Source organism: Nelumbo nucifera, chromosome 4, assembly GCF_055504915.1.
Source record: "Nelumbo nucifera cultivar China Antique chromosome 4, China Antique-T2T, whole genome shotgun sequence".
NCBI classification, from domain to species: Eukaryota; Viridiplantae; Streptophyta; class Magnoliopsida; order Proteales; family Nelumbonaceae; genus Nelumbo; species Nelumbo nucifera.
In genome coordinates this window covers 34,801,741-34,828,853 of record NC_142652.1, presented here as the reverse complement: position 1 = coordinate 34,828,853, position 27,113 = coordinate 34,801,741, and the positions used below count along the sequence as shown (strand labels likewise).

Genomic DNA, 27,113 nt, shown 5'->3' with positions numbered 1-27,113 from the left:
GTCTGTGATTATAGAGGAGATTGGAGCGATATGGGTTGACTCTAAGAAGGATATGAGTATGTTTTTCCAGATTCCATCGCACTTGCAAATCTTGACTCTTTGTTTTTTATGTTGACTATTTTTTCATGTTTTAGTGCTCTGAACTTCCTTGTACAACCTCCTGTTTGCACTTCTGTTAGCAAGGTATCAGACTTGAAGAGAGAACTCCTACAGATTTTTTTGAGAAAAAGTAAAGTATATCATATTGATGTACAAGAGTGTATTCTGTACATGGGGAGGGAAAAACCCCTAACATATACAAGTATAGAGAAAATTACAAAAATGAGGGCTTCAGTTGATAGCTTAGAAACCTTAGCCCAAGAATGAATCTTTGCTGTTTAGTTATAAATCATTTCATCTAATTGAGAGGATTTTGCATTCAAAAATTCTGTCATTCCTGTCAAACCAAATAGACCAAAGACAGCTGCAGGCAGCATACTCCATATGAGTTTTTTCTTTTTTTTTATCAATAACAATAAGTTTTATTAAAGATAGGAATAATTAATTACAAGAGAGGGGGGAGGTAAAATATCTTAACTCCCCACCATCAAATTACAAAGAAAGAGGAATTAGAAATTACTCCAAAGCAAAGACACCCTATTCACCCCTTACTTGGCTAACCCATCAGCAAGTGAGTTGGCATTTTTTTCACCCAACTGTACTTCACCTCAATGTCCCTAGCAAGCCATTTGAATTTTTTCCTTTCATTTCTATAGCTCCACATGCTACTGTTTTCTTTCTTTAGCCATCTAACCACTTTCCACAGCTGCAAAGATCTCAGCCCTGAGAGAATCACCTTCTCCAATTGGGCCTGAAAACAAGGCTAGAATAATCCCTTCCTCGTTCCTGAACACACCCCCAATCCCAAAAGGCCCTGGATTCCTTAAACTACTTGCATCAAAATTTAGTTTTATGAATCTAAAGGGTGGTAAAGTCCAAGATGGGCTAGAAATCCTCTTAATTTGAGCAGAGCTAACTATCTCTTTCCAATTTCTCAGCAAGTCAGTCATGGAAAAATCTGTAAAAAGGTCCAATGATCTCAGCCAGTGAACCACCCTTAAGTGTATCAGTTCTATTAAGCTCTCAGAGGTTCTTTCCTTGTCTGAAAATATACATGAGTTTCTTTCTTCCTGTAAGGATCAACAAACTGCTGCCCTGATGCATCTCCACATAATCCTCCCTCTTTTCTTAGGCCAGCTGAAATAGGAAAGAGAGAACAAACTTTGCACATTCAAAGGGGGATTCCAATTATGACCAAAAAGGGAGAAAGCCCACTCCCAAATAGTTTTAGCAAACAAGCAAAGTAACCACAAGGTGGTAGCCAGTTTCCCCATCAACCCTACAGAGACAGAGAGAACACCTATTTGGGGATAAACAAGAATTAGGTCTCTTTCTTTGAAGCACGTCACTTGCGTTGATTCTTTCTAGGAACGTTTCCCAGCAAAAACTACCAACCCGAGGAGGAATAGGCTTGCTCCAGACCTCTTTAACAGGGAAGGGCAACCCAAGAGGAGCAGGAGGTTGAATTAAGGTTTCAAAGAACGAGGCACAAGAGAAGGTACCCAAGGAGGAAAGGGTTCAAATTCTGGTATTTTCCTTAGTGGGGTCCAGGAAAACATTTTCAATGATGTTTAACAAAGTCAAAATGCAACCCAAATCTGTATCCCTGATGGCCCTTCTTAGGCCCAAGTTCCACCCAAAACCAGAAGTTGAATCTAAAGGAACTAAGAAAGAAGAGATAGGTTCGTTTTTGAGGTCTGACATACTCCATATGAATTTATCATTACTAGAAAGACCACCAATAAACCAGCTATAGAACTCCAATAAATGTCTAAAAATTATCCAAATAAGGCTTGCTTAAGTTTTGCTAACAGAAGTTTCAAGGATTTCAAAGATTGAAAATAGCTCTTATCATGTTAAAAATAACAAAGTACTTGGAGACCTGTAAACTCTAAAAACTCTTGTATCATTTAATGAATTTATTTCAAAGGTCTAAGAGTTTTTCTAGGAATTTTGGACAAGATTTCAAGAGTGATTTTGTTCGTCTTGGAATTTTCAGTGGACCAAATAGGGTCAAACCATGCATCTTGTTGATATTTAACTATTGAAAGCTGATTCCAGTAGATTTTAGATTACCTCATTACTGGTTTTAACAAGAAACAAGATGATTAGAGATATGTTTTCAGATCTAACTAGTCATCATCACCCTTTCAGTGCATTTGGTTAGCTCCAAAAGGCCCACTTATGCCTGAAGTTTTGCCCTAATTAATAAGTGATTAGGTCAACACTTATCACTTATTAGTGATGCAGATAAATATTTCATTTATTCTTTTAACATGTTAAAACTTAAATAATCACAAAAATACCCCTCAACAACTCCAACATGATAGTTTAATCAGGCTTAAGACTTCCATACACCACTTAAATGTGCTACACTGTCTAATAGGCCATATTTTGGGGCAATTTGGTGATTCTGGGATTACTTTTTGGTTACTTAATATTCGCTACCTCTATAAAATTCTCTCATAGTACATCTGGCCTTCTTCCTGCTGAACTTCAATTGACCAGAAACTGAAGTTAGGTAATTTGGCTCAAAACAAAATCCATGAAGACCAAAATCTCCCTTGATTTAATCATATCTCAAGAATGATCATGTTGAGACCTCTCTACTTTACCATAACCACCACCATGTAAATCTTCACCTTTAAAGGGAGAGTCCTCCCCTTCAACTGCAAAATAAAGTGTAGGAAAGGGACAATCAATCCGATCCAAACAATTAAAAGATGTATGTCTTGCTTAAAGCACAGAGTACCTTATTCCAAAAAGAGAAGACAGACCAACAGTAGTGGTTTTTGATAAAAAAAAAATCTACCCAGTCCAAACCCACCTCCACAAATTTAATTCTGGATATGCATAAAAGAAGCATCCAACAAGACACTGACAGAAACAATCCTTCTTGTTGAAATAACTTAGTATATTCAACTTTAGTGCTGCAAGGGCACCTTTGTAATTTTATCCTTTCTTTTTTCTGTATAGTCGCCTTAGTATAAATACCAATTAAACTGGAGCCGCCAGTTGACTTTTGTCTCTCCCAATTCTGTCTCTCTCCTCTCTCTTCTCTCTTCTCCTTCTTCTCTTCTCTCTGTTCTGGAATCAGACCATCTCAGCACCAAGAAAACATGGTATCAGAGCGGCAGATCCAATCTCCTCTTTCCTTTTTTGTCTATTGCTGATTGAACCAAAGAACAAGATCTCTGGTGGACGTGTGAGGAAGCTCACTGTAAGACAGCTCTTTCCTCTTGGTCGAGAACCCAGAAATTATCAGGGGAAAGAAAAATCAAATGCTGTGAATCAGTTTCGAATACTGTGAGTTTTTTTTAATTTTTCTTCATCAGTTCTGTGGATCGAACTGATCCTTTTGTACCCAGATCAGTGGGTTATGTGGGTCTAATGACCTGCGGCTGGTGTGAGAGTCTCTTCTCTCAATGTATGTGGATCAGTGATCCTTCCTATGCCCTGAAAGGTGTGTTTTCTTCAAGACTGCAGATCTGTAACTGCTGTGACAGCAGTTTTTTTCCTTCTATTTACATTGAACTTAAGTTACTGTGTGAAAGTTGATTTATTGCCAGAGGGAATGATCAGATCTGTTTCTTTGATATACCTTACACATCTGAAATGGTGTGTGATCAGTCTAAAATGGTTCAGTAAAGAAAAAAAAAAATTCTGAGAATAGTAATGGAGTTTGACCAGCTTTGATCTCTTTGTGTGAGAACAAGTTTCTTGTGTCCAGAAGTGTGATGTGTGATCAGTCTAAAATGGTTCAGTAAAGGAAAAAAAATTCTGAGAATAGTAATGGTGTGTGACCAGCTTTGATCTCTTTGTGTGAGAACAAGTTTCTTGTGTCCAGAAGTGTGACTGAACTGAGACAGCAACCTGTTTTTTGACTGTACTGTGAGTCTGAACTGAATTAAAAAAAGCTTGTTCTCTAGCTGGATTGTGACTGATCAGATTCAGCATCTATGTCTTCTGAAGATTCTGGTATGTCTGGTGTTACTTCTAGTCAGAGTGGGATGAGCGGAGGTTTTGACATGAGTTTTCCCGCGGCTGTGATTCCCTTTGATGGCCTCAATTACCTAGAATGATCGAGGGGAATCAAGCTCTACATAACTGCAAGGGGAAAAGCGGGGTATATCAATGGCAGAATTAGAGAACCCCAGTCGAGTGGTGTGGAACATGAGAGGTGGGACCAGGAAAACAGCATGGTGATGTCATGGCTGTTATTGTCTATGCTGCCACAAATGAGAAAGACCTTCATGTGTGCTGAAACAGCTCATGAGATATAGGAGCAGGCACAGTCTACATACTCCGAACAACGGCATTATGCTAAAATATATCAGTTGCAGGCTGCCTCCTCAACTTGTAAATAGGGGAAGAGGAGTCCCTCCGCCTACTATTCAGACCTGACTTCTGTTTGGAAGGAACTCGATCACAATCAAAATATAGACTGGAAGTGTGATGCAGATGCCAAAGCATACAAGTCTCTGGTTTCACAACAAAGAGTGTTTGCCTTTCTCCTAGGGCTGAATCCTATATATGAATCTATCAGGGTTCAGATATTGGGGGGTAAAGACCTCCCATCCGTACAAGAAGTATATGCTCTAGTACAGTTAGAAGAGAACAAACAGAATGTGATGAATAATCCTGAGGGGGAGCATGTTGCTTTAGCAGCTAAAGGGGGTGTTGCTACAGGTGGTGGAAATTCCTTCAAGAAGAGTGACTCCCAGAAGAAAGTTGATGACAACGATAAGCTATGGTGTACACGTGTCGTGGTAAAAGAACTACCTCTCTCTTGGTGGGAGAATTACTCTTATTAAGGCCACGCTTGCTAATTTACCTATCTTTTTCCTGTCGGTATTTAAAATCCCAGTGAAGGTTGCTAATAGATTGGAGAAGTTAATGAGAGATTTCCTGTGGGAAACGGGAGAGGAAAAGAGGGATCATAGAGTTAGTTGGGAGATAGTTTGTAGGAGTAAGACTTGTGATGGTTTGGGGCTTGGGAATATTAGGAGAAGGAATATGACTCTGTTGGGAAAGTGGTTGTGGAGATTCCCCTTGGAGAAGGAGAAGCTATGGGCTAGAATAGTGGCAAGTATTCATGGGCTGGAGCATAATGGATGGGACACTGGAATCAGAGCTAGGACCACAAGCAATTCTCCTTGGAAAGCCATTCATGACATGCTACCAGTTTTCTCCCCTAATATCATGTATGATTTGAATTCCGGTAACTCCATAAAATTCTGGGAACAAACCTGGGTGGGGAGTGCCCCTCTAAAGGATCAGTTTCCTTCTTTGTATGCTCTTTCTGATCTGAAAAATGAGTCAATATCGTCTTTTACCACCCCGTCCTCTTCCACTTCTGGGATTGGGTGGAACTTGGGTCTAAGAAGGGATTTGAGGGAAGGTAGGATTGGTGGACTGACTTAAGACTTTGAAGAAAGAAGCACAAGAAAAAATGTCGTTGGGAGAAGGTGTCCAAATTCTAGAATCCGCCCTAGTGGGGTCTAAGACAACGTTATCAAGAATTGGTGCAGAGCAATACCTCCTAGGGTTGGTAGTTTTTGTTGGGAAGCCTATCTGGAAAGAATCAACACGGGTGATCTACTCCAAAAGAAGAGACCCAATACTTGATTGTCACCTCAGTGGTGTATTCTTTGTAAAGCGGATGGGGAGACTGGTTTTCACCTACTAGTGTCTTGCCATTTTGCGAGGTCAATTTGGGAATGGGCTTTGTCCCTATTTGGATGTAGTTGGAATACCCCATCAGACTTGCAAGGCCTTTTTTCCCCTTCTCTTTTCAGGTGGCGGATAAAAAGGGGAAGGACAATGTGGAGAGGACTAAGGGTTGTAGTATGTTGGACACTTTGGGAAGAAAGAAACTCCAGGATATTCTCAGAAGTCCAAAGAGGAGCAGCAGATCTGAGGGCTATCATTCATATTAGGACGGTACAGTGGCTGAAATCTTTGGAGCTTTTCACAGATTACACTGTGGATGACATGTTGAGGAAGTGGGGTGAAATTGCAAGTTGCACACAGACTAAGTCAGTAATGAGTGTGGCTTGGACCCCTCCACCTAGTGGATTCGTGAAACTAAACTTTGATGGGTGTAGCGGGGGAAATCCGAGACAATCGGGGATTGGGGGTGCTTTTAGGGATGAAAATTGGGTCATTTCTGCCATGTTCTCAGGCCCAATTGGAGTGGGTGACTCCCTTAGAGCTGAGATCTTTGCAGTTATGGAAGGAGTCCAGAAAGCAGGAGTTGAACATCAGGAAACTCTTAATTGAAGGGGATTCAGAGGTGGTGATAGGGTGGCTGATTAAAGATCACAATGGCTTATGGAAGTACAATAATGAGAGGAGGAAATTCAAGTGACTGGTGCGGGAGATGGAAGTTAAGATACGTTGGGTTAAAAGATCTGCTAATTCCCTAGCTGACGGTTTAGCTAAACAAGGGGCAAAAAGGGATTCACTTTTTTGGGCTAAGTTGTAACTATAGTGTGTTTTCTTTCTTTTCTGCCTTTTCTTGAGGTTCTTTGTTGCTCTTGGAAGATAAGCGTGTTTGTCTTCCTATTGTAAATCTTCTATTGATGAGTTAATGAAAGTGTTATTGATCAAAAAAAAAAAAAAAAAGCTATGGCGTACACACTGTCAAAAGACTAGGCATACTCGGGAGACATGTTGGGAGCTTCACGGGAAGCCAAAGTGGGCTCAGAAAATGAGTAAAAAGCCATATCAGAATAAGAAGCCAGGACAGCAAGGTCAGAGAAAGTTTAATGCAGCAAATTTAGCCTCTCAAGAGCCTCAATCATCTACCACTACTATGAGTCCTTTCGGGACTGATCCAAGGGAAGATATCATTAATTCTTTCCGTGACCATCTAGAAGTGTATGGGAGGGCAATCTGCCAGATGGACTCTACCTCTCCACCCTCGACTTCCTTTGCATTTACATCAGGTAATGGTAACTCTACCATAGCTTTCCATGTGTCCTCTCATCCCACAGACTCCCCTTGGATAATAGATTTTGGAGCCTCGAACCATATGACGGGTAAGTCCAATTGTTTTCAATCTTATCATCTACTATCTGGACGGGACAAGGTGAGACTTGCCGATGGTTCTCTTTCCACTATAGCTGGTCAAGGAACCATCTTCCTTCCACTTGGACTCACCCTCTCTGATGTTCTACATGTTCCTAAACTGCCCATAAATTTGTTCTTTGTTAGTAGTATAACAAATTCGATGAACTACTCAGTAACCTTTTTTCCTTCCTCTTGCATGATACAGGATTTGGCCTCGAGGAAGACGATTGGTAGAGGTCGTATGGTAGATGGTCTTTACATGCTAGAGAATAAAGCTTGTCTTGTGGCTATTGAGTCTAAGAATCTGTCTAATAAGAGTTAAGTCCTTTTATGGCACAGCCATTTGGGTTATTTATCATTTGAGTCATTGAAAATTTTGTTACCACATTTATTTAAATCAATGTCAATGTCGGATTTCACATGTCAAACTTGTCAGTTGAGCAAACATAGTAGAAATCACTTTACTTCAAAAAATAATAAATTTGATTTTCCTTTCCATATTGTGTATTCTGATGTTTGGGCCCTATCACTTTAACATCCAAGTCTAGCTATAAATATTTCATTACACTTATTGATGACTACTCCCGATATACATGGGTGTACCCTATGCAGTCCAAAGATGAAGTACCAAAAATCATTAAAGATTTCCAACGTTTGATATTCACTCAGCTTCAAACGGAAATCCAGATTTTCCAATCAGACAATGCCAAAGAATATTTCCATAGTGATCTCACGGAGTTTTTTGCTTCGTGTGGATCCATACACCGTAGCTCTTGCACTAGAACCCCCCAACAAAATAGTGTGGCCGAAAGAAAGAATCACCATCTTGCTCGCGGGTTACTTATACACATGAATGTCCCTATACGTTTCTAGTTGGATGTTGCGTTGTGTGCTACCTATCTCATCAACCATATGCCATCCCGCTTGTTAGGGTACAAGGCCCCACATCGACTCCTTTTTCCCAAAGCTCCCCTCTTCTCTATTCCTATCCGTGTATTTGGTTGTCGTTGTTTCGTCCAGGACCTTTTTCCTACTCGTGGAAAACTTGATCCCCGTACCATTCCTTGTGTCTTCTTGGGTTATCCTTCTTCCCAAAAGGGCTATTGATGTTTGGATCCTGTTTCCAAGAAGTACTATGTCTCTATGGATGTGTCTTTCTTTGAAAGTGACCCTTTTTTTCTCGGTTTCTCCTCAGGGGAGAGTAAAGTGGAGGAGAAACCAGTTCAGGTTCAGGTTCTCCCTTCTTTACCTAACCTTCCTCCATTCCGTGTTTTTCATCGTCGCAAGAGCCAGCTAAATTCAAGAGTTGTGGAGCAACTTGAAACTGTACCGCCAACACCATCAAATTCACCGGGGACAGATCATATCCAACCAGGTACTATCATTCCTATTGATGTTTTTTATCCTCTTGCCATAGATATTCCTTTTGGTGATGACCTTGACATTCTCATTGCAAAAAGGAAGGGAGTTAGGTCTTGTACCACCAAGTATCCTATTACCCATTTTGTTACCTATGAGAACATCTCACCCTCCTTTCATGCATTCATTTCTTCCATTGGCGGCGTCCCTATCCCAAAAAATGTGGCAAAAGCTCTCTTGGTACCTAAATGGACAGATGCAATGAAAGAAGAGATAAATGCCCTACATAAAAATGGTACGTGGGAATTAGTGGATCTTCTTGAAGGTAAGGAACCGGTAGGGTGCAAGTGGGTGTTCACAATAAAGCACAAGGCTAATGGCACAATAGAAAGGTACAACGCTAGGTTGGTGGCAAAAGGGTTTACACAGGTATATGGTGTAGATTATGCAAAGACTTTTGCCCCAATAGCCAAGATGAACTCCATTAGAGTCATTTTCTCCCTTGCGACAAATCTTGATTGGGATCTTTATCAGCTAGACATTAAAAACGCCTTCCTAAATGGAGACCTTGAGGAAGAGGTGTACATGGTCCAACCTCCTGGCTTTAGTGCCCAAGGCAAAGAGCAGAAAGTGTGCAGACTAAAGAAGTCTTTGTATGGTCTGAAGCAATCTCCGAGAGCCTGGTATAGCAAGTTTCATCTGGCTATACAACAAGTTGGCTACAAACAATGTCAGACTGACCATACTCTATTTGTGAAAAGAGGGGAAGGAAAGATTGCAGCCTTGATAGTGTATTTTGATGACATAGTGATCACAGGTGACTGGAAGGTTGAAATTCAGACACTGAAAGATTTCTTAGCCACTAAATTTGAAGTGAAGGATCTAGGTCCCCTTCGATATTTCCTTGGAATTGAAGTGGCCCGTTCTCAAAAGGGGATCTTCATTTCTTAGAGGAAATACATCCTAGATTTGTTACAGGATACAGGAAAACTAGGGGTTAAGCCAGTCGACTCTCCCATTGATCCAAATCACAGACTGAGTGACTATTGTGGAAAACAATTCCAGAGACTTGTAGGAAGGCTCCTGTATTTATCCATGACTAGGCTAGACATTTTTTTTTTATCAATAACACTTTCATTAACTCATCAATAGAAGATTTACAATAGGAAGACAAACACGCTTATCTTCCAAGAGCAACAAAGAACCTCAAGAAAAGAAAACACACTATAGTTACAGTTTAGCCCAAAAAAGTGAATCCCTTTCTGCCCCTTGTTTAGCTAAACCGTCAGCTAGGAAATTAGCCGATCTTTTAACCCAAAGTATCTTAACTTCCATCTCCCGCACCAGCCACTTGAATTTCCTCCTCTCATTATTGTACTTCCACAAGCCATTGTGATCTTTAATCAGCCACCCTATCACCACCTCTGAATCCCCTTCAATTAAGAGTTTCCTGATGTTCAACTCCTTAGCTTTTTGTACTCCTTCCATAACTGCAAAGATCTCAGCTCTAAGGAGTACAGCTTTTTGTACTCCTTCCATGACCAGGCCAGACATTGCTTATGCAGTTAGTGTTCTTAGTCAATTCATGCACGCTCCTAAGACCACACTTAGAGGCAGAAGAAAGAATACTTAGATACCTAAAGAGAGGTTTCCTAGAGCTGGTTTGTTATACCAAAAGAATGGTCATTTGAAGATTTAAGTCTACACAGATGTTGATTGGGCTGGACCAATTGATGACAGAAAGTCTACTAGTGGGTATTGTTCCTTTGTGGGAGGAAACCTAGTCACATGGAGAAGCAAGAAACAAAATGTGGTGGCTAGGTCTAGTGCTGAAGTTGAATATAGAGCAATGTCCCATGAGGTGGCTGAAGGCATGTGGATAAAGAATCTGTTGAACAAACTGGGTTTTCCTGTTGATGGCCCTATGTCCTTGTATTGTGATAACAAGGCTGCCATCAATATTGCAGCCAACCCAGTTCTTCATAATAGAACTAAGCATATGGAGGTTGACAAACACTTCATTAGAGAGAAAATTGTTAATAGAGAAATGTGCACCCCATATGTGAGTTCCAAAGAGCAATTGGCATATATATTTACAAAAGGCTCACATCACTCGCGGCACGAGGATTTATGTGACAAGTTGGGCATGATTGACATCTATGTCCCAACTTGAGGGGGAGTATTGAAATAACTTAGTTTATTTAAGTTTAGTGCCGCAAGGGCACCTTTGTAATTTTATCCTTTCTTTTTTCTGTATGGTCGCCCTAGTATAAATACCAATTAAACTAGCGCCGCCAGTTGACTTTTGTCTCTCCCAATTCTGTCTCTCTCCTCTCTTTTCTTTCTTCTCTCTTCTCCTTCTTCTCTTCTCTCAGTTCTGGAATCATACCATCTCAGCACCAAGAAAACACTTCTCTTTTAGAAACCCCTTCTACTGAAACAATTACCTATGAAGAATTGTCATTCTTCCCAATAGACCCCTCCTCATCAACCCCAAGCACGGTTGCATCTAGAACCCTCAGAAAAAGGTTATCCATAGAGGTTTACATCCTTCTAATTTAAAACACTTTCTAATAATGCAGAATATCTTACTAACAATAAAACAAGGTGCAAAAATCATAATGTAATTTTGGAAACTTCCAATAATGCCCTACCAACCCCTCATTAGGGGAGCAGCAGGGGAAACAAAATAAACAGATTAACCTTGATATGACCATCATGTGCAATCAATAGATTATCAGGCTTCAAATCACGATGAACCACACGTAATGAATGCAAGTATTCCAAAGCAAGCACCTGGACAACAATTATTTTCAGAAGTTATAAAGCTGTAATGGATGGAAAAAAAATAAACCAGAAGAAGACCAAAAAAATCCAGAAAGAATAGACTTAGACTTACAACTTCTGCTATGTATATACGAGCAACATCTTCATCCAAGCATCCTAAATTTCTCAACAAAGAATATAGATCTCCTCCATTCAAGTACTCCATCACAAGATATAAATTCTCGCGACATGTAAAAGAATAGAAAAAACGAACCTAAAAGAAATCAAATTCCAGTTAGACTGTGAACGAATTAGATTTTACTTGAGAATAAAAAACTATGCTCACTAGACCTGCTCACCACAAAAGGATTGCGAACTGAAATTAAAATGTCACGCTCAGCCAAGATGCTCTCAACAGCATTTTTACGAATCATGTCCGCCTTTTTAAGAACCTGTGTATATTATAAATGTATGTAATGATCAACATTTAAAATCTCCATATTGTTCCTAAAAGGCTAAAAGATAGCACAGGTACCACATGAAACAAGATGATTTAAGTGCAAAAGGAGAAGAGGATGCAATAAAACAGTCGCATAAGATATGCTAAATAAGTAAAACTTACAAAAAAAACAAGAAAAAGTAATTTTTCTCTAAGCATCAAAGTCATAAAAAGAACATTCAAACACAAGCATTAAATATAAGCACCTTTATAGCAAAAAGATCACCAGTTGTTCTTTTCTTTGCCAAGAAAACCCGCCCAAATGCCCCACGGCTGATTGGTTTTATTATTTCAAAGTCATCTATAGAAGTTCGGTCCTTCATAGAGTGAATAGGACTCGTCCTCAAGCTTCGGACAACATCATCTTCTAAAGGGGAATCTTCATCTATTGTGGTACTTGTTATATCCACTTTATCATCATCAACTAGTTCGCAAAGCTGTAAGTATTTCTCCCTGGAGCATTGCAATTGCCATTTGAAGAAAAGCACAAGTTACAGTCAACAAAAGCAAGAAAATGTCCGAAAAATGCAAGGCTGCTAATAAAAAATCTTATGAAACAAATCTGAGAAAAAAGAGAATAGCAGCAGCATTGCAGCGGTAAGGTTTCTACTACCCTACCATCAAACTACAATTTAATTAAGGCATTCTGAAATATTATATCCTGCCACATTTTATCCACCTACATATAAGCAATTTATGTAGCTAAAATCTGACCTTATCAATTTCTCTATGCATGCTCCAAATGTCTCCACTGTAAGTGCATCTAGCTTTCTATGGTTAACTACAACCTTTAAGTCTTCAAGGCAGGAGACCAGATATTGCATGGATCGATCATCATCCATGGGTGTATTTGTCGCACATCGAGCAATATCGGCAAGTTCATTCATCTGCATCGTAAGATTTTTGATAACTCTAAGATCATCAATAGCAAAAATCAATTTACAGATCAATTTAACACTCAAGGATTATTGATTGCATAACTTCTAGATATGGTTTTTTATTACATTTTTCTATTTAAAAAAAAAAAAGTGATCAATTATAACCATAGTAACCATTCCTCGTAACAACCAAGAACCAACTTTTACCAATATTTACCATTTTGCATGATAAAGACCAACTTCAAATATATTTCTTGTTTATTGTATAGTACATTGAGTGGAGAAGATTTACTTTCAATCCAAAATCAACCTCCAATCTGCTATGATTTTTTTGGATGAGTAACAAGAAATGACTTGATAACTAAAAAGAGAGATACCTAGAGATGGCAATTTGACCTGTCCCCGTTGGGCCCCGCCCTGTCCCAGTCGGGGTGGATGTTTTTACCATTGATCAGGATTTAGGGTGGGTTCAGAGAAACCCAAAAGTCCAAAACTCTGAACCCGCCCCGACTATATTATATAAGATAATATATATAATTGTTAATATGTGCTAATATATGTTAACTATATTATAATATTATATATTATATTACATAATATACAATAGTTCCAGGTAGGTTTCAAAAAAATAAAAAATAAATAAATTTATACAAGTAGGAAAGACCAAGGCAAGGCAGGGCAAATTCGGGAATCCCTGTTCCCCACGAGAATGGGGGCAGGGTTAGTGAAACTAACCAAATTCAAGAGTCATCAAGTGAAGGGTCTAAAGAGACTTGCCTCAAAATGTTGAGTAGGTGGACCAAGGCAGAACATTCATTTTCCCTTAAACCTCTTCTAAAGCCCAAGTTCTTATTTAAACCAGTTGGAGGTGTCCCAATTCTGGACCATAGTTGTCAAGGTGACGCCTAGGCGACAAGGCACCCTTTGAGGCTCGCCTCGCCTAATCGCCAAGTAGTTTTGTACTATGTATTGTAAAATACTTTTTTATTCTTTATTTTTTGACATTATAATTATAAAATAGGCACTATTAAACTAAAATATTCATTTTGTGTGTTTATATACTAATTTGTTTTTATTATTTTCTTATTTGTTTTTATTATATTATTATTTTCTTATTTGTTTTTAAATACTACAAGGTGCCCCCGTGATGCCCAGCCACGCCTTGAAAACTATGTTCTGGACACAGTCCCACCCTTAATTATAGAGAGAGCATAGAGTTCAAAAAATTGGTCTTTGAGTGGAGTTCCTCCTAGCCACAGATCTTCCCAAACCAATTAAAAAGGATTGAGTAAACTTTGTAATTTGTAAATTGCTTTCCAAGGAGAAGGTAAAGAAGAGTGTGTGTGTGTGTGTGTGTACGGGAGGAACCCCAGCCATTTACCTTCCAACCCAAGAATGATTGCAATTACTTTGTGCCACAGCCTGTCAATCTCAAAGGGACCTCCATAAACCACTTACCTAGTAATGCAGTGTTTCTAATGGCAATGTTTCCTAACCCTAAACCCCCCTTTTCCTTGGGTTTACTAACATGTTCCCAATTTACCAAGTGATCCTTTTTATCCTCTCCTAATGCCCAAAGAAATCCCCTCGTGTATTTCTCTAGTTGTCTTGCTATCCTGATCGGGATGTAAAAAGTGGAGAGGAAATAAATGGAACGATTATTTATCAAAAATAAATAAATGGAAAGAAAGATTATTTATCAAAAAAAATTGGAAAGATTTTTTTCAATCTAGCTCTAATCAATGTTATTCTTCCATCTAAAGAGACGTAATTCCATTTCCAAAGGGCTAATTTCCTAGCAAACCTCTCCACTATTGGCTTTCAAAACCCGTCAGACTTAGGGTCCCCTCCCAAAGGCAAGCCTAAGTCTAGTTGAAGATTAATTAGTTTTATGATGTTTTTCTGAGTAGATGTTTTATGTTAGTCGTTAGATAGGAGGTGGGGACCACAGTAGTTATGTGAGTCCAAATTTTATTATGTTTTTTGAGTGTTATATATGCTGCTTTATGTTTTGCCGCCCTATAAGGGCATAGTTGTCTTTGTACCGTTCTATTATTTTAGTATAAGTAATAAGTGAAGGGGGCGGCCAGATTATTGCTCTCTTTTCTTTCAACTTCTCTTCTTCTCTTCTTCTCCTTCTCTCTTCCTTCTCTCTTCAAAAAACTACTTTCTTTCATATTTTTTAATTCAGCAGATTTCTACTTGGTATCAGAGCATTGGCTAGGGTTTCTTGAAGCATTCTCATGCAGCCCTAGATCAACCGACTACATGAAGTAGTAAAGGGCTGATCGATCTGCTATAGATTGCCCAGTTCTTGGAGTTTTTAGTGGGATCTAGACATCAGAAAGGTGATCTACTGTTCGGCATCAAAATCAGGAACAACTGGAGTATGGGGAAGAGTCCCAGAAAAGTTGGACTCTTTGTTTTTTATCTGATCTTGGGCGCCCAGGTATTGTTAGTTTTCTTTTGATTTTCTGAAGATGGCGGTTTGGTCTCTGAAATTTTCTAGGCCTCCCGAAGTGATCGATTCACTTTTCTCTCTGTTGGGAGGCGTGGGGAGGAGAGAGATTTCCCTCTAGCTAGGGTTTTCTTCTTCCGGAAGGATTGGTTTCTGTGTGTGTGGTATTAAATTATTTTTGGAAGGTCTCCAATCTATTTTTTCTTACTGTTGAACTGTTTGAAGTAAAATGGAGAGTTGGAATATCGAGATGAACTCTACCGGTACTGTGGGACTGGGTGTTGGAGGTAGTAGTGATATTTTTTGGTCTGCGATCATTACTACAGTAAAACTTGATGGTACAAATTATTTGGAGTGGGCACAATCAACTAAGATGGCTATTGGTGCCCGTGGAAAATTAGGGTATCTCACTAGGGAGAAGAAACCTGATACAAACTCTTCTCGATGGATGCAAGAGAATTACATGGTAATGTCTTGGGTGTGTAATTCTATGTTACCTCATATTGCAAAAAAATTCCTATAGGCTAATACGCTAAGGAGATTTGGGATTGAGTGACTGAAACCTACTCTTAGAAGAAAAATGAAGACAGAGCCTATCAGTTAAGAAATCAGGTGATAAGTATGAAACAGGGATAAAAACCTCTTGCTGTGTATTTCTCCATGCTGAAAACCCTATGGCAAGAAATAGATCACTTAGAAACTGTGGTATGGGAAAGTGTAAATGATGCAGCAACTTATCACAAATTAGTAGAGAGGAATAGGGTTTTTGAGTTCTTGTTAGGGTTGAACCCTGAATTTGACATTGCTAGGCAGCATATTCTTTTTAGGGAGGGTGCGACACTCTCTCAGGCCTATGCTTTTTGTCTATGGAAAGGAGAGTAGGATGAATGTAATGCTGAGACGGCCTGGGATTGATCAGTCGGCTATGGCCAAATGGAGACAGGGGGAGTAGTGAGACTAGAAGGGAAGATAAGGACTTGGTGTGTGATTATTGCAATAAGCCTAAGCATACCAAGGACACTTGTTGGAAGCTTCATCCAAATCTTATGCCTGCTCGAATAAGAAACAAGAAGGGAAATGCAAAAGTAGCCACTACAGGAGACTCTTTAGCCCCTCTCTCCCAAACTGTTTGGGAATCCATTGCAGTAGCAGCAATGAGAACAGAATTGGAGAGGTTTGGACAGCTTATGAGTAAGAAAGATTCACCCAGCACTAGCCTTCCAGATGGACAACAGAATGCAAGAGAAAACTATACAATTCCTTTGCAGATACAGGTAGTTCATATGCAACTGTGAATCTTGCATCCACTTCAAGTAAGGAGGGACCTCCCTGGATTATATACTCAGAAGCATCTGAGCATATGACTAATGCCCCTACCATTTTCAGTTCCTATCAATTGTGCTCTGGTAGAGACAGAGTCTCTACAGCAGATGGTTCACATATGCCCATTGCTGGGAAGGGGACAGTTAGAGTGACCAATGATAATAACTCTGTCATCTGTTTTAAATGTCCCTACACTTCATACCAACCTACTGTCTGTTAGTTCTTTGACAAAAAATTTGAATTGTTCTATGACCTTTCTTCCTGGTAATTGTGTTTTGCAGGATCTGGAGTCAAAGAAGATGATTGGGAGTGGTCGTGAGGTGAATGGAGTCTACCTTCTGAATGAGATTCCGAGACATCAGGGCCATCACGTTAGCAGCAGCAATAGTAGTGGGTCAGAGTTAGTAAACCAGATTATGCTTTGGCACAATCGCTTGGGACATATTTCTTTTAATTCTTTGAAATGTCTTTTCCCAAAGTTGTTTGAGTCTGTTCAATTATCTACTTTGGAGTGTGAGAGTTGTTAGTTACGAAAGCATTGTAGACAGTCTTTTAAACCAAGTAATAAAAGAAGTACTTCTGCTTTTAATATTGTTCACACTGATGTATGGGGGCCATATCAAATCCCTTCCATGGGAGGATTCCGTTACTTTCTCTTGATTGTGGATGATTATACACGATATTCTTGGATATATTTGATGAGATCAAGTGATGAGGTTCCTAACTTAGTACGACAATTCCACCAAATGATTCTCACACAATTTGGAGTGAGAACTAAGGTTTTTAGATCAGATAATGTCAGAGAGTACTTTGAGAAGGACCTAACCACGTATCTCTTAGAACATGGTGTAGTTCATCAGAACAGTTATGCATATACACCGCAACAAAATGGAGTTGTTGGGAGGAAAAACAGACACATTGTGGAGGTGGCAAGGAGTCTTATGGTGTGTGCTTCAGTTCCTGTGCAGTTCTGGGGAGATGCAGTTCTTACAGTCGTACATGTGATTAACTGTATTCCTTCACGAACTTTGGGGTTTAAGGTGCCATTTAGCCTCCTTTTTCCAGATGGAGAGATATTTCATATACCTCTGAGGGTTTTTGGTTATGTTTCTTTTGTTCACATTCTTGGCCCTCATCACAAGAAATTTGATCCTAAGGCCAAGAAATGTGTTTTTCTTGGGTATGCTCAGAACCAAAAGGGGTATTGCTATTATGACCCAATGTCAATGAGCAGATTTGTCACTATGGATGTTACCTTTTTGAATCCACATTCTTCTTCTCGAGTGGTTCTCCTCAGGAAGAGAGTTTTGGGGAGAGCTCACAATCTGTTCCTCTTCCTGTTTCTGTGGTGCCTCCATAGTTCAGCCACCACTTGCACCATCAATTCAGCCAGCACCTGCACCTCCAATTTCATTACCTGAGCCACTACGGGCATCCTCACAGCAATATCAGCGCCGGCAAATGATGGTTGACTCCACACATCCTCGACCCACACCACTCTTTGCCAGTCCTTCTGAAACTCCAAATTCGGCAGATACAGTTCTAGGTATTCCTCTTGAGCCTGTTATGTTTTCTGATGATAATGTTTCTGTCCCTAACACCATTGTTGCAGCTGATCACATTGACCTTGATCTTCCCATTGCACTTCGTAAGGGGAAGAGAAAGTGTACAGCCCACTGCATTTCACACCATCTTTCCTACAGTGCCTTATCACCCTCCTACCGTGCTCTTCTTTCTTCCCTGGATTCTGTGTCTATACCCAAGAATGTTACTGAGGCTCTCTCCAAACCCGAGTGGAAAACAGCCATGCAAGGTGAGATGGATGCTTTGGTCAAAAACCAAACTTGGGAAATAGTTGATCTCCCCCCAGACAAGGAGACAATCAGATGTCAATGGGTATTCACAGTGAAGTATAAGGCCGATGGCAAGATAGAGAGGTACAAGGCAAGATTGGTAACAAAAGGGTATACTCAGACCTATGGTGTTGATTATCTGGAAACCTTTGTACCAGTAGCTAAGATGAGTTCAGTTCGTATTCTTTTATCTCTAGCAGCCACCTATTCATGGCCCTTGTTCCAACTTGATGTCAAAAATGCTTTCCTCAATGGTGACTTACAGGAGGAGGTATATATGGACATTCCAGCAGGCTTTTATGAAAATGTTGGTAAATGAAAGGTGTGCAGACTCAGAAAATCTCTGTATGGACTGAAACAGTCACCTAGGGCTTGGTTTGACAAGTTCAAAGGGGCATTCATCCGTTTTGGATACACACAGACACAGTATGATCACACCCTCTTTGTGAAAAGGAGAGATGCTTTGGTGTCGATTCTGATTGTGTATGTGGATGATATAGTGGTAACAGAAAATGATCTGGAGAAGATTAATGATCTCAAAAAATCAATGCAGCAAGAATTTGAAATCAAAGATCTTGGTGAGCTCAAATACTTCTTAGGGATTGAAGTTGCAAGATCCAAACATGGGATCTTCATTTCACAGAGAAAGTATGTACTTGACCTACTGCGAGAGACTGGGAAGTTGGGGACCAAACCAATAGACACTCCTATTGATCCAAATCACAAAATTAATGGTGTGTCGACTGTTGTATCTGTGTATAACACGACCAGATATTTCTTATGCTGTCAAAGTTGTGAGTTGGTACATGCATGCACATCGGGTTCAACACTGGGAAGCTATTGAGAGAATACTTGCATATCTGAAAAAGCACCCTGGCAGAGGCATTCTTTTCTCAAATCACGAGAATCTGAAGCTAGAATCCTATACAGATGCAAACTGGGCAGGATGCTTAGATGACAGGAGGTCTACATCAGGAGTGTGTACCTTTGTAGGTGGAAACTTGATCTCCTGGAAGAGTAAGAAGCAAGCGGTTGTGGCAAGGTCAAGTGTAGAGGCTGAGTATAGATCCATGGCTCATGGTGTCTCAGAACTTCTTTGGGTTAGATCTCTTTTGAGTGAGATTGGGGTGAAAGTAGAGGAACCCATGATGTTATACTGTGACAATCAGGCTGCAATCAATATTGCCCACAATCCAATTCAGCATGATAGGAAAAACACATTGAACTTGATAAACACTTTATAAGAGAAAGGGTAACAACCGAAGAAGTTTGTTTGCCTTATGTCTCTTCAAAATTGCAGCTGGCTGATGTTCTCACTAAAGGGGTGGAAAGGAACAAGCTTGAACATGATCTACGCAAGTTGGGAATGTGTGACATTTACTCCCAAATTGAGGGGAGTGTTGAAAATTAATTAGTTTTATGATGTTTTTCTGAGTAGATGTTTTATGTTAGTCGTTAGATAGGAGGTGGGGACCACAGTAGTTATGTGAGTCCAAATTTTATTATGTTTCTTGAGTGTTATTTATGCTGTTTTATGTTTTGCCGCCCTGTAAGGGCATAGTTGTCTTCGTACTATTCTATTATTTTAGTATAAATAATAAGTGAAGGGGGCGACCAGATTATTGCTCTCTTTTCTTTCAACTTCTCTTCTTCTCTTCTCCTTCTCTCTTCCTTCTCTCTTCAAGAAACTACTTTCTTTCATATTTTTTAATTCAGCAGATTTATACTTCTATTACAAGCCAATTTCTACCCTCACAAACCCAGTAACTTAACAAACCGCAGTAGTTCCCCTTCTTCCAAATTGATCCCTACAATTTCACTCTTACTCCAATTAATCTCCAACCCAATCAAGCCCACAAAATTGTCAATCAACACCTTCAAGTTTCTCACTCTTAGATAGTAGGTCTACCAGCCCATTAACCGATCTCCTCTCCTACTAAACTCTAATCATTAAATTGGAAGTTAGCCACTTGAATCTTCTCATCACCCCCTGAAAGACCAAGTTACTGTCTCAGGTTCTTTCAGCCACCCAATTTACCAATTTAGAGCCTCCTTCATTAACCAAACTCCCGAAGTTCAACTCTTGACTCTGGGGCAATTTGTGCTCCCTATAAAACTACTTGGACCTCTGCACTAATTGCATCCCCCACTCCAATTGGACAAGAGAATAAGCAACAATCTAACCCTCTACATTCCCGAATACACCTCCAATACCAGATAGGGGTGCAACTTCGGTTGGGCTAGGAACCAAGAAGTCAGGCTTTTTTATTTTTCGGGCTAGGCTCGGGTTTAGCCCTTAGGTAGCCCGAGCTCAGCCTAACCATGCACATTTATACACACATATGAGTATATTTGTAAATTCTGCATACATATTTACATACATACATACATATTTGTGTGTGTACACACACACATTTGTATGGTCAAAAAGCTGCCAATTTGCAAAGGCATCATCCACCTACACCCAAAAAGACCAAATTTCCTTTCTCAAAGTTCCACAACAAAGGGGCAGGAGATTTAGTAGACAGTAACAGCTTTCTCCATTAGCTTTGCAAAGGATACACTAGCTTAGGGATTTCGAAAAGCTGCCAATTTGCAAAGGTATCATCCACCTACACCCAAAAAGACCAAATTTCCTTTCTCAAAGTTCCACAACAAAGGGGCAGGAGATTTAGTAGACAGTAACAGCTTTCTCCATTAGCTTTGCAAAGGACACACTAGCTTGGGGATTTACAAATGTTGGGTCTTTTCTTTGGCAAGTTATCCAAGGTGTTTAATTTCCCAAGGAGAGACTTCCCAACAAAGGGCTCCCACCTTAGGGAGGATGGGCTTAGACCAGATTTCCTTACAAAATAAAGGTTGAGAGTTAGGGATAGAACACAACTGAGAGAAAAAAGAGGCACAAGAAAAAAGACCCAGTGAATTGGGAGTTCAAATTCTAGTATCAAGTTTAAAGTAATCCAAACAAACTGTGTCAAGGGTTTTGAGTATCAGAGCAGCTTGATCAAGCTCACAGTCTCTAAGTCTTTTCTGAACCCCAAATTCCAATTGTAACCAGAGGACTGGGAGAAAAAAACAAACCTTTGAGTGGGTTCATTTTTAAAGAGGGAAAGGGAATACAAAGATTTGAGTGGGTTCATTTTTAAAGAGGGAAAGGGAATACAAAGATGGATAAAGGTCCTCAAGGATGGAGTACCAATCCAGGTGTCTTCCCGAAAGAGAACCCTATCTCCAATACACACATCATACCTGACAAGGCTGAGGAATTGGGGAAGGATACCATGAATAGCCTTCCAAAGAGAGCTCAAAGTGGCCCGCTGAGACACTCCAGCATCCCAACCATTACCTGCACATCCATGAATACTTCCTACAACCTTATGCCAAAGCCTCTCTCTCTCTCTAAAGGCCATCTTCGTAGCCATTTACCCAACAAAGCAACATTCTTTTTCCCTATACTGCCTATCCCCAAAACCAATTTCTCCTTACTTTTGCATACTAAATTCCATCTCACCAGGTGATCCTTTCTTCCTTCACCAGGCTCCCATAAGAACTCCTTCCAGATCTTCTCTACTTTCAGCATCTCCCTTTGTGGCATCTTAAAGAATGAGAGGAAGAAAACTGGAAGGTTTGCTAAAGTAGACTTAATCAAAGTAACTCTTAGGGCCTGTTCGTTTCCTCTTAACTCTTATCTCTTAAGAGGAATATTTTAACTTTTAAGAGAAAAATGGTTGTTTGTTTCCTCTTACTTCTTATCTCTTAAAGTGCAATCATACAAGTTTTTTGTTTTCCAATGATACCCCAAAAAAGACAAACAAAAACTCTCATATATGGGGTCAAAATGGATATTTGATAATTTTCAGAATTCAAAGTTCAAAACAGCATTCTCTACATTCAGAGTTCAGAGGAAAGAAAAGTTCACCAATACCAATATACTCTTAATGTAATTTTTTTTTTTGAGAAAAATGAACTGATTTCATTAAAAAGAGAAAGAGGTACACAAGGAGGTATACAGATACATAACAGGGGACAGACCCCTGAGAGTTATACAGGAGGAAATTTGTCACAATACAAGGACTCCAGATTAGCACCTAGTTTTGCTAAACCATCTGCAGTAGCATTTAACTCCCTTGGAATCCAGTACAAAGAAGCATTCATAAGAGACAATAGATCTCTTGCCTCTGATAAGAAGTGACTAAGTCTCCACGGTCCAGCTTCCTGTTGTCCTAACCATTTTATGGTGTTTGCTGAGTCGCCTTCGATGGAGAAGTTCTGAATACCCAGTTTGCTGACTAGGCAAACCCCTGTTAGAGCTGCTAATACTTCAGCCTTTGTGGAGTCAGCTAATCCAATTGGTCCACTGTAAACCCAGCAAACGAGTCCATTTTCACCTCTTAGGATTCCCCCTATACCGGCAACTCCAGGGTTACCCAGGGCACTTGCATCAAAATTTAGAGTCCAAGTTCTTGCCCTTCTTGTTGAGGGGACTCTAGGGGTGTGAGGAGTGTATGGGGAGGAGTGCAGAAAGTGGACCACTTTCAGATGTCAGATTTCAGAGAAAACGAACAGAACCTTACTCTAATTGATCCCTACAAGTCTGGTTGTGAGTTGTTTTGAGGCTTTTTTTTCAATTGGGATTTGAGTGTGGTTTTTGGGGTGTGGTGAGATAATTTTGGTGTTTGTTTTTTGTTGTTCCGGATGAGTGATGTCTTTTCACTATTTTGTAGTCCTCTTCTCTTCTTTCATAATAAATTTCTTTTTTATTTATCTTCAGAAAAAAAAAATTATTTATGGATGCATCCCCATGCCATTATTTCTTGATGTGCCAAACATCTTTAGACACTCGAATACCTGGCACATGCCATGCACTAGGGTAATGTTCTATACAGTACCCCCCCCCCACCCCCCAAAGAAAAAACTCATACTCTAGCAAGTTCCATGCAAAAGAAGTAGAGTAAGTAATTAAATGAATAGACAAGAGGATACCTGTGGAAGATCTTCATGTTCAGAGTATGCACCCTTTCCGGCCAATAGCATGTCTATTTGGCAGATTCTTGGAGTCAATAATGGAGATCGAGGAGTCATGCTACCTGCCGATGATGTTGTCATTCCTTGGTCAGATTTTGGACCAAAACGAGTTTTACATGACATAGAGGGTAGACCACCCTTTAGGTCATCCATAAAAACAGAATCATCAGACTCTGGGAGGCAATCAAGCATGTCCTCAGAGCCCCTGCGGGACCAATCACTGAGTTTTGGAGATTGAATATCAGAATCTTCAGTGATACTTGAGTTTGAGACTTTTGCAATATCTGGACTGCCCATTGCATTCTGCATGTCCTTTTGTGCAAAGGACTCCATCATCTTCTCAAGAGTTTCAGCAATCCTGATAAGACGCTCATTGACACTTAAGCCTTTCTGATCACATCTATCAGCAATAGCACAGATTCTTGAATGGTCTTCCACATGAGAAGTTGGTACCTCCTCCTCACAAATGCGACAAATTATCGAATTTTCATCAGTAATATTCTGCTGATCCCCCCAGTAACCCCAAGAAACTTTATGCTGATGCTTGGAAGGAGCAGAAGAATGTAGATCTTTGGTAGGAGGAAGTTCAGGAGACTTAATAGCAGCCATATCTGCATCATAACTTTCTTTCCTGTTGCTTAATACCTGTAAGGAATCATCCTTCACTGGCACAGGATCCTTCTGATTTTTTGCTGCAGGAGATGGGAGTTTCTTCCAAGAAGCTATTCGGTCCCTGCTTGCAGGTGATTCAATGTTCTTTTGAGCTTCTGCATCAGGAGGCAAGACTAAATTCATGGGCTGTATTGTATGCCCTCTCCTCCAATCCAAGCCATGTTGCTCCTGGCTATAAGATTTCCTTGCTGATGCTGCCTTTGAGCCCTTTGCAGCATTAAAATTTTTCCCTTCCCTTACTGGGCCTGATATAACTCGTTTATCAGCAGAATGGATAATTTTAGATTGATGAAGACTAAGAACAGGTTCATCCTCAGCAAACCCACTTTCCTTGTGAAATTGCACCAACCGGGTACATCTGGTGAGGATGAAAAGCATGCGAGTGTGCAGCTGCTTCTGCATACCCATGGGAAGTTCCTGACGCCGATCATCCAAATCCTGAACTATGCCCTCACACTGAAGCCAAAACTCACCAGGTGACATTACAGCACAACGTCGAGCCAAAACCAACAAATCCTCAATGGTCTCTTGCCATTCAGGATGGGTTTCTGCATTTTTTTCTAAAACACCAACCAGATCTCCTGCAAAAATTGCCAGATCAGAGTCCACTTCTTCCTTTGCTTTGTCAAATTTTGCCCGTATGACAACCAAAACCTCCTGTAATAATATACAATGCCAGAAACAAAAGAGAACATTAGAAGAACCATCAACCAATATAAATTAAGACAGATACATCATAAAAGCAAATCTGAGATGAGATGGTAGAAGAAAAGGCAATATATTCTCTAATCAGTATTTAGAAACTAGGTGGTCATAAAACTACCTCCAAATTATTTAAGCCCCGAGGCTTCCAAAATGGAAAAGGTCGAACACCTTTGGAGTTCAATTCATGGGAGAAGCTCTTAATATCAGCAGGAAACCTTTTCCTAGGAGCACTTGTAACTCGAAGTAATGCTTGAAAACGAGGAGATTCGGACTCCTTTGGCATATCACAATCATATGAAGTCTACAAAAGCAAAAAATCCAATCTCTCATCACATTATTTAAGGAAAATTTAAACAAAATAAAACAATCCAGTCAAAATTTTGTAGTGATCATAAAAACAACAATAGAGAACCTTCAATTACCTGTACCTCTGGAGTATGAGCATCTGAACTTCTTAAGCCACTAGTTTGTCCCCAAGATGAATTATATCGCCCTGGAAGAGAGTGTCAAGGAATTAAGTGGAGCCTTTGTTAATTTACTTAAAGTATGTCAGCTACTTCATATGATTGCATAGACAATGTATAACAAGCTACAATGAGCAAAAACAGGCATCCTCAATGCAAAAAAGAAGTCTGAGATCAAGGAAAAGGAAACAGGGCAAGCAAAAACATCACATAAAAGGGGTGGTGGGTTCTCTACTGATCACCGCTTCAGAGATTCCAAATTGATCAAATAAGCATCACATAAAAGGTCAAAATAACATTTTCTTTTTTGTCAACAGAAAACTCACATTCAAGATTGACAGGGAAAGAAAGGAGAAAGATTGAAGGGAAAAAAAGATACTTGAGAGAGACTGAGAGAGAGAGAGAGAGATTAAAGAGGGAAGAAGATATACTGATCAAAAAAAAAAGAGGGAAGAAGATACAGAAAAGGAGAAAGGAGTAAAATAAACAGAAGCAGGAGGCCGAGTCAACACAAAAACACAACATTGTGGCCACCATAGTTGTCATGGTATCGCCTAAAACACCATAGCTCATATAAAAAAGGCCCCTGTCTGGGCAACTAGGCACCAACCCGCGTCTAGGTGACAAAAATCAGCCTTATTGTAATGTTAGTACTATGACTACATATTATTACTGTATGATTACATCGTATCATATATTATTTATATTATTTATGCTTTCTGTAAGCACTTTATCATTAAAATATAAAAGATGCAAGATGCAAGGGTTTGATAAGAGAATAAGAAAAAAAATAGAAGGATAAAGAGCTTTCTTCTTTTTTTTATAAGCTCTCTTACATTAAATAGAAAAATGGCGCTGCCCCTTGTCCTTTACTCTTACTCTTGAAATTAATTGATTTAAAATGCCATTGTCCTTTAATATGATAATTTGCTACATTTTGAGAGAAAATTAATGTTATTGGTAAAGAGTATTGATATTTTTTTCAATTTATATGCATGCTGATTGGATTATTAGGGAACTGGCCTAGAACTTAGTTTGTAAAATTATGTAGCTTAGATAAGAAGGCACTCACAAACCACAATTGCCTAGACACCTTTACAATTATGGCAGTCATATCCCCTATAAACAAAAAAAAAAGAAAAAAAAATCAAATAGCGCACACTAAACCCAAACATAACAAAAAAAACAAAACCATATATACCACCCCTAACCACCATCACCAAAAATCACGCACAGAAACATTTAGAAGAATAACAAGTTAAATGGAAATAAACTCAACTTTCATTGCCCTAATTTCCAAAAAAAAAGGCAAAAATTCCAAAGGATTTTAGACCAATAATAAGCCTAGTGGGAAGACTTTACAAGATCATAGCAAAAGTCTTAGCTGGGAGACTAAAACAGGTACTAGCTTTGGTCATTTCACAGCATCAAGGTGCTTTTGTTGAAGGGAGACAAATTATAGACAAGGTATTAGTGGCAAATGAATGTGTAGTGGAGAAAAGGAGGAGAGGGAGGGGTTTGGTGTGCAAGTTGGATTTAGAGAAGGTCTATGACTTCGTGGACTGATCTTTTCTTCTAGAAATTATGAGGAGAATTGGGTTAGGGGAGTAATGGAGGATGTGGATGAAGGAATGCCTAAGCTCAGTGCAATACTCGATCATGATTAATGGTATCGCTAGGGATTACTTTCCAGCAAAAAGAGGGTTGAAACAAGGGGATCCCCTTTCTCCCTTCCTTTTCACTTATTGCTGATGTTCTAAGTAGGTAGGATGATCGTGGAGGCTGATCAGAGATAACACATTTAGATGATGGAGGACAGGAAGACTATTTTTTTTTTCTTTTTGATGAATAGAGTATAAGAAATCTGCAATAGCTAACTAGTTCCTTTGAATCAATTTCTAAGTTGAAGATAAATTGGGGAAAGAGTTGTATAGCAGG

The 27,113-nt window shown here is 39.6% G+C and overlaps 1 protein-coding gene across 2 annotated transcripts in view; it reads right to left on the bottom strand.

The window, feature by feature from the left end:
* LOC104607378 (Protein kinase superfamily protein) overlaps window positions 1-27,113 on the bottom strand; it is a 48,640-nt gene that overhangs the window by 8,057 nt on the left and 13,470 nt on the right. Inside the window, exons 2-9 of one of the 2 annotated variants that reach the window (XM_010273015.3) lie at window positions 25,134-25,204; window positions 24,830-25,012; window positions 23,293-24,663; window positions 12,512-12,684; window positions 12,004-12,250; window positions 11,658-11,750; window positions 11,432-11,572; window positions 11,236-11,328 (exon numbers count right to left, since the gene is read on the bottom strand). In XM_010273015.3, coding sequence (XP_010271317.1) covers window positions 11,236-11,328; window positions 11,432-11,572; window positions 11,658-11,750; window positions 12,004-12,250; window positions 12,512-12,684; window positions 23,293-24,663; window positions 24,830-25,012; window positions 25,134-25,204 — 2,372 coding nt within the window. The remainder of the gene's footprint in view (window positions 1-11,235; window positions 11,329-11,431; window positions 11,573-11,657; window positions 11,751-12,003; window positions 12,251-12,511; window positions 12,685-23,292; window positions 24,664-24,829; window positions 25,013-25,133; window positions 25,205-27,113) is intronic. The other variant, XM_010273016.3, reaches the window with a different exon arrangement.